Source organism: Anoplopoma fimbria, chromosome 12 (assembly GCF_027596085.1).
Source record: "Anoplopoma fimbria isolate UVic2021 breed Golden Eagle Sablefish chromosome 12, Afim_UVic_2022, whole genome shotgun sequence".
NCBI classification, from domain to species: Eukaryota; Metazoa; Chordata; class Actinopteri; order Perciformes; family Anoplopomatidae; genus Anoplopoma; species Anoplopoma fimbria.
The window spans coordinates 22,509,204-22,517,400 of NC_072460.1; the positions used below are offsets into that span (position 1 = coordinate 22,509,204).

General features: G+C 41.5%; 1 protein-coding gene across 1 annotated transcript; it reads left to right on the plus strand.

Annotated features, from left to right (window-relative positions):
* The first annotated feature begins 327 nt into the window (after positions 1 to 327).
* slc6a1a (solute carrier family 6 member 1a) lies at positions 328 to 6,185 on the plus strand. Its single transcript, XM_054608408.1, is given in 15 exon segments — positions 328 to 559; positions 750 to 881; positions 1,072 to 1,172; positions 1,296 to 1,405; positions 1,553 to 1,685; positions 2,385 to 2,519; positions 2,621 to 2,724; positions 3,377 to 3,501; positions 3,685 to 3,797; positions 4,373 to 4,504; positions 4,712 to 4,814; positions 5,121 to 5,221; positions 5,387 to 5,554; positions 5,701 to 5,860; positions 5,863 to 6,185. Coding segments are annotated over 15 exon segments (2,172 nt in total).
* Positions 6,186 to 8,197: the final 2,012 nt, after the last annotated feature.

An 8,197-nucleotide genomic window follows, 5' to 3' on the forward strand; every position in this document is an offset into this window, starting at 1 on the left:
TTTAAATGCATAATTCTGCAAAAATAATGTGTTAAATAACATTGTTTGATTGTACTTGTCGAGGAGTAAATGCATTTAAATATGTTTGCATTTCAAAATATTCACATATTCATATTCAGCACCTCCTGTGAGTGAGAGAAAGACAAAAAAAAAACCCAAAAAAACCCACCAAATTGCTCTATATTCACGATTCCAGGTTAACGACTGACGACTGCAGACATTTGGTCCAGAGGTTAGGCGTTAAAACAAACCGTGAAGCTGCTGTCTACGTGGACTGGTGCTGAAGCCTCCCGTCCCACTGCCAGGACCTCTGCCAAGCCCAGAGACATGGCGACGAACGGCACCAAGACGGATGGACAGGTCACTGAGCTCAACGAGGTGGCCGCCAACAGTGACAAACCCAAGTCCCTGGACGTCAAGCCAGAGAAGCAGAAAAAGGAATTGCCAGACAGAGAAACGTGGGGAGGGAAATTTGACTTCCTCCTGTCGTGTGTGGGTTATGCAATTGGACTGGGGAACGTATGGAGGTTCCCCTATCTCTGTGGAAAAAACGGTGGAGGTAAACATCATATTTTTTCTCACAGCTAATTTATGAGAAAACTGTAGTCGAGCTTACCACATGAAAAGAATGAATATCACATAAATGTACCAATTAATTGAGGTTGTGCTGTTTTATTTTGGTAATGCGTCAGTGCAGTTTTAGCCTTTTTTTGTTCAATGCATAACTTGATCTACTTTCATCCATCCAGGAGCCTTCTTGATCCCTTATTTTTTGACTCTCATATTCGCTGGGGTCCCCTTGTTCCTACTGGAAACCTCCCTCGGTCAATACACCTCCATTGGAGGGCTTGGTGTGTGGAAACTGGCTCCTATGTTTAAAGGTATTCTTCACTTAAACTGAATATTTATAGGCAATTTTTGTCTTGATACTAGGCCTGTCTAGAAAAAGAAAAATATATATATATTAATGGTGCTTTTATAGAAATAATATTCAGGATTTATGGAGGCCACATAACACACATATCCAATGATAGTTTTTACTACACTGCCTAATTCATTTCTGTATGATAGGTGTGGGCCTCGCAGCAGCTGTCCTGTCCTTCTGGCTTAACATTTACTACATTGTAATCATTTCTTGGGCCATTTACTACCTGTACAACTCCTTCACCTCTGTAAGTATCACACAGTGCACTCACGTGACTCACGGTTGGGATGGGTCAAGGTTCTTATATATAAATTAATTAGGAATTCCGGCCAGCGAAACCTGAAACAACACTGTCATTTTTCTTTTACAGGAACTTCCATGGAGCTCATGTAACAACGCGTGGAACACAGAGAAATGTTACACCAACCACTCCATTGCAGACACCACCAATCTCACCAGTTCAGTGATGGAGTTCTGGGAGTAAGATATTGACTGCTTTTTTCTGGCTCTCACAACAGCAGAGCTTTAAAGTATCCTGCATGCACACCCAGAGATACATGAAAGACAGCCTCCTCTGCTGCTGCATGCCTGTTTCCCTGTCTCACTGTTGCTCGCTCTGACTTATAGGCGCAACATGCATGAAATGACCGATGGCTTGGAAAAACCAGGCCAGATTCGAATGCCGCTGGCGATAACGCTTGCCATCGCCTGGATCCTCGTGTACTTCTGTATCTGGAAAGGGGTTGGCTGGACAGGGAAGGTGAGACATTTGCCAGATTTGGGTATCCAAGACCTCTTGTTCTTTACTGGTTCCCAAATGTACCAGTAGTATGAGACAGCAATGTCACATGAATCAGTCTAATATTACCTCATCAATCGTTTAAAACCGCAGTCAGCATTGTCCAGATTGGTTTAAAAGTAAGAGAGGAGACATCAAACGCTCATGTTCACTAATCCTTCTCCGCCTCATGGTGGCTCCACTAATTCCAATTCTCCTGACACGGCGTCTATACTGAGTGTGGATTCATGATAGGAGGAGCAACACGCAGCCATACGCCACAATCTGGTTCGGTCCTCTCCCTTCACTTGGAGCAGTTTTCCCTCCCTTGCGGTGCCACATTTCGAAAGTCTCACTCGTCACGTGACCATGGCAAATATAAATTGGTTTTGGCCACAAAATACCCCCCCCTGTGCACACTTTGCACACAAACTGCTTGCACAGTGTCATAAATGCACATAGCCACTCACAGTGAAGCTGCTTTTGCTGAATATTTGGTGTCTTATCTGTTTTGTTCTTTGTGTGTGGAAAAGGTTGAAGAAATGAAATCTAGAAAATCTTATAAAAAAAAAAAATCTGAATTGTGGATGAATTCCAAATGTACAAATTCTGCATGCATCATACATTTACTTTATATTCAGTGGTGTTATCCTGCTGACCCTGCTCTCTCACATCGTACAGGTCGTTTACTTCTCAGCTACATATCCCTACTTCATGCTGTTTATTCTCTTCTGTCGTGGGGTGACTCTACCTGGAGCTAGAGAGGGAATTCTGTTCTACATCACCCCTGACTTTCAAAAACTCAAAGAATCGGAGGTAATGACATACCATCATATGATTCATACATATGCACTGCATGCCCCGGGGGGAGCAGAGCTCGGCATCACGCAGCTAAAATGCTTGTGTTCCTTTACCAGGTATGGCTGGATGCAGCTACCCAGATCTTTTTCTCCTATGGATTGGGATTGGGTTCACTTATAGCTCTGGGCAGTTATAACCCTTTCAATAACAATGTGTACAGGTAAGACTGGTGATGATAATCTATGCGAAAGAGACAGGAAATGCTGCTGTATTTAATACATCAGAGAGACTTGTAATAGCTGAAGATGGCAGAAATTAAATTGCAATTTTCTATTTCGTACGCCTCTATAAAAAACCTTATTCAAGGATACTGGGTAAGAGCCCTTAAAGGGGCCTTATTAATGTGAGATGCTGGCATGACTATAATAGGAATCCAAGGATGTCTGTTTCTTGCTGTGGATGTGCGTTTAAGAGGAAAAAAACAACTATGATTGCAAAGCCTGAGTGTTTTCTCCAGCAGCCCCATGGTTCTGGGTCACATAAACAATCAGTTACATAAAAATAAGAAAAATAGTTGCGTTCTTTTTCTGGGCATGTTTCAAATGGATCTATCGCTCTACATTTATATTTTAAACAATACTTTTTATTATTTTTTCACAAGTTCTCAAATGAGATGCGTCATAAACAATAAAAAAAATTGTTTTTGTCAAACATCTGTATGATCAAAAGGAATTAATAGCAGTGATGCGGCTACTCTCTCAGATCTCAGTCTCCCCTGTTTTGAGGGGAAGCTTTATACAGGAAAAAAAACCAAAAAACTGAGTCAACTTAAATCTTTGACAACAGGCCTGTTTCATATTTCCTCTCCCCAGAGACTCCATCATTGTGTGCTGCATCAACTCGTGTACCAGCATGTTTGCTGGCTTTGTGATCTTCTCTATTGTCGGCTTCATGTCACACGTGACAAAGAGACCCATCGCCGACGTAGCAGCTTCAGGTAAATACAGATCGCATATTTCTGTAATTGTTCTGTCTCTGCACAGGAAAAAAAAAAAGTGCACTGTCATTGATACTGACAGCTAAACACAGCATCGGTCATCACTTCTATGTGAACATGTGTGTTTGCAGTCATAACAGCGTACTGTGACATTAACGCTAATGCAATATGATTTTTTTCCAGGTCCTGGCTTAGCTTTCCTGGCCTACCCGGAGGCGGTAACCCAGTTGCCTGTGTCTCCTCTCTGGGCCATTCTGTTCTTCTCCATGCTGCTCATGCTGGGGATAGACAGCCAGGTAAGGGGCTTGGAGATGATCTGCTCATGGGCTGACCTAAATATTTAAAATGCAGGTACATATCATGCCGCTCACCCCTGCTCTCCCCGTGATAAGCATGCAATTTGCTTCTTGTGGACAGATATATCTGAGCTTTGACATCAGCTGCCAAGTCTTTTTAATGCAGCTTTATCACCTCCAGGTTTCCCTGTCTGTGTATATTTGGGTTCGTATAAGGCCATAGAGGGTAGGGAAAGTAATGTGGTGATACATGCAGCTATACACTGGATGTGACTACCAGCACTTCAAAGTAAATTACTTAAATTAAAACCCCATTCTAAATAGGGTTAATAGTCTTTGCATATAAAAGATATTTCCAAAATGGTCCCCAAGAAGTGGATGCTTTCAGAAGATAACATTAGTGTCATTAGTCATTTATCATCAAACTTCTTTCTTCAAACTTACATTTTGCAAAAAATATAATCACAGACCTTTAATAAATACTGTATATATTAAAAACACATTTGTGTCAAAGAACATAAAAGCAGCAGTTGCAAGTATTGCACACATTCACGCTTACGCTTGTCTTTTTTCAGTTCTGCACGGTTGAAGGCTTCATCACTGCCCTGGTTGACGAGTTTCCCAAAGCTCTTAGGGGCAGACGGGAGCTCTTTATCGCGGTCGTCTGTCTGGTGTCCTATGTGATCGGACTTTCAAACATCACACAGGTACAGCGCCGACTATTAACGGCACTGGATTATACAAATGGGTGCTGGAGTTGAAAGATGTAATTAAAAGATAGAAGCGAAATCAACGCATCTACTGTATGTAGTGGGCAAGAGGGGATTTAGAAGTGGACTTCTGTTCTGTTAATGACATCAAATACAGTACAAGAGTATTTTATGATGTATTATAACACTTTTTTCTGTAACCAGGGTGGAATCTATGTGTTCAAACTGTTCGACTACTACTCTGCCAGTGGAATGTGTCTGCTGTTCTTGGTCTTCTTCGAATGCATCTCTATATCCTGGTGCTACGGTGTGTATCATCAATGTTTCACGCAAAATTGCAAAAAAAAAGGAAGAGAATTGTCATGCAAAATTTGCTTTTTTTTCTTCACAATTTAATTATAATATCATGAAAAGTCTGGGTAAATGCGAAGGTTAGAAAAAACGTCACACCTACTCTGAGATATTTGCGCGGCTTCAAACGCGGTTCAGCCTCAAGGTCATGAGCGCTCCCGTGTTCCGCCCCACCGTCCTCATCATCATGCATGGCAAACCGGCAGCAAATTGAAATAAATTGGATATGAATATTTTGATCATAGATTCATTTGTCTCGCAGGTGTGAACAAGTTCTACGACAACATCCAGGAGATGATTGGCTACAAGCCCTGTATATGGTGGAAGATGTGCTGGGTCGTGTTCACCCCTCTCATCGTCGGTGTGAGTACTCTGCGCTAATACAACCGTACATCTAAAGTCATGGCATGACAAATGAAACAATAAATAAAGTCAATATTACCTGCCTCCAGCCATGACAGGGGATGGGACTCTGCTGCCTGTAGTCAGTGGTGTCAGGATGCATAAAGCATCTCTTGTCTCCCACAGGGGGTGTTCTTGTTCAGCGCCATACAAATGGTTCCTCTCAAAATGGGAGACTATGTGTTCCCAGGCTGGGGTCAGGGAGTGGGCTGGCTCATGGCGACGTCCTCCATGATTCTCATACCAGGATACATGATCTATATGTACCTCGGACTCAAGGGCACATACAAAGAGGTAAAAAAGGAACTGTCTGTTGTGTTTGTTAGGTGTTCAAGAGGCCTTGCTAGCTTGTGTTGCTGACTTCAGCTTTACACTATTCTGACTAAGCTAACAAACGTTTTTTTCTCTCATGTAATTCATTTGTTGTGTTTCTCTCCCAGCGCCTTCGGATAATGCTCAGGCCTCCTGCAGTTGTCAGGCGGCCTCAGGTGAATGGACCCGAGCAGCAGGCGGAGACCAACACGGCGAACCTTTCCAGTCCTGCTAATCCAGCTAGCCCTGTCAACCCGGCTCCAGCAAACCCCGCCAGCCCCACCAGCCCCACCCCGTCAACGCCACCAGCCCCGTGACCCCTGCTAACCCTGCTCCCCTGCCAGCCAATCCAGTCGCCACAGCAGTCGCCCCCACCCCCGCCCCTGCCCCTGTCCCTGCCCCTAGCCCGGTGAACCCTGCAACTAGTCCCACCGCCACCATTACCATCAGCACCACCACCACCACCACCACGGCCAGTCCGGCTATTCCCGCCCCTACAACTGTTAGCCCGACCAGTCCACCGTCCAACGCAGCTGGCCCAACGGAGACCGTGAACCCCCCGAACCCAACCAGCCCGACCTCTAACCTGACCAATGCCGAGGCCAACGTGTAGACAACAAAGAAACCCTCATGGAGCATGTAGACAAAAGAGAACATTACAAAGGACTTCCAAGATTTTAATTGATTCACCTACCTCCAGGGGCAATATGTGATCAAAACCGATTTTCAAACCACGTTTCATTTTTTCTGCATTTGTAAAAAAAAAAAAACAAGCCAATGATGTCTTATTGTTGGTTTGCATTCTGAAAACAATATCAAAGACTGTTAGTGTTCACAAATACAACCATAAATCTGAATTTTAAAAAAAATGTAAAAATACTGTGTAATACTGTGAGAAAAGAAGAAAAATACATTGAGATATAGATTAGAGATTTGTTGAATATCTTCATGAATCAAGTAAATACCGTGTGAATATAGTAGATGAAGTAGTGAACAAAATTGACATCATTGAAGAGGGGGATGGCGTCAATTTTATTGTGGATGTTTACTAAACCTCACACAGTTGTCTCTTTTCCAAACGTTGCACTCTGTGAGGTAAACTACAGGCCACAAGGCAAGACGGGGAGCTCCGAGTAAGCACAATGCCAATAAGAAGTTCATGTTTAGGAGCTCTGTTGCAAAATATTTTTTTGTGTGTGAGAGAGACTGTTATTTTTCCTTCCTTTTTTTTAAGTAAAAAAAAGGGAAAAAACTTTTATGTGATCGAAAACATTTTTAGAATTATTTTTAGGATGTTTTATACTATATGTGTTGTGATGGAGGACCAAAATCAATAGGCAGACAAAAGCAAAAACTATGCCATTTAGTGTTCGGTTGGCAAAGCACAGGGTACAAAGAAGTACAAAAGAGTTAAACAAAAAAAAAATAATAGCACAGGGTTAGAAAAGTGATTTACAAACATCGACTATCCCTTAATGCTGACAGTCAATCCTGTTTACGTTTTGCATGCTTTCCTCAGGAACATCAGTGAAAAATGTTCTGAAATGTCTCCTGATAAAAAAAAAAGAAGAAGAGGAACAGAGACGGCCTTAAGCCAATACACCAATTTCATCTAAGCCATCATCTGTTTACATGACTGGGCAGAAGTACAAAATACAACTTTGTATGTTAGCACAAAAAACCTGGACCAACTCTGTGTTTAAGTAATGTCGTTATTCTTTTTCTTTACGTGTGATGATCAATTATAGTTTGATCAATATGTATTCAGCAATACATATGTAGATGTGTAAGTGCAGGCCAGTAAGCAAGTGGTCTGTTTCTCTTTTTGTTTATGTTGTCTTTGCTTTACTAGTGAAAAGCACAAAGCTTTAATTTCCCCCCCAGACTTTTGCCATGGCGTGTTAAGACAATGTTAGTTTGCTTCTATGGCAGCTACCGTGAAAAGGCATCTGGTTGAACAGAACATGTTTACTTTGAAAAGCAAAACAACTGAGCGAAAATGTGAAATGGCTACAGTTTCCATGTCCTGTGAATTTTGTATAAAGTTACTCTACCACAGTTTTCTCTGGAACTTTGTTGTAAAACTGTACTGTGTAAAACATGTAACTGTGAATGTCTGTAATACATTGGAAGTTATTGTCTAAATGTTGAAAAAATGGAGTTGCTGTTTTCTGCAATAATATTTTGATCACAGAAGCTAAAGCACATATCTTACAGAAATATACGAAAATGATGATGACAATGAAGATACTGACTATTATATTAAAAATAGAAACTATGTCTAGTAAAACAATATTGTTTTGTATATTTTTAACTGTCTCACTGCCTAATGTAAAACATAATATAAACATGATATGTATCTAAATGGTGTCACATGATAAAGCACGATTGTTATGTTATACAAAGAGAAAAAGACTGAAAAATAAAGAATTATAGAAAATATAAATACAATACATGGCTGGCATATGTCCCTTATATCATGTGTGTTTAAAGTAGCAGCCCTGTGCTTTTTCTGCCATTATCGGGGAAATTAGGTCAACCCATCCTATCCAAAGATGTACTATGCCGCGCTGAATCCTCCAGCAGTGATTGTTCCCTTTCTTGCACATGAACCCTGTTGTTGTC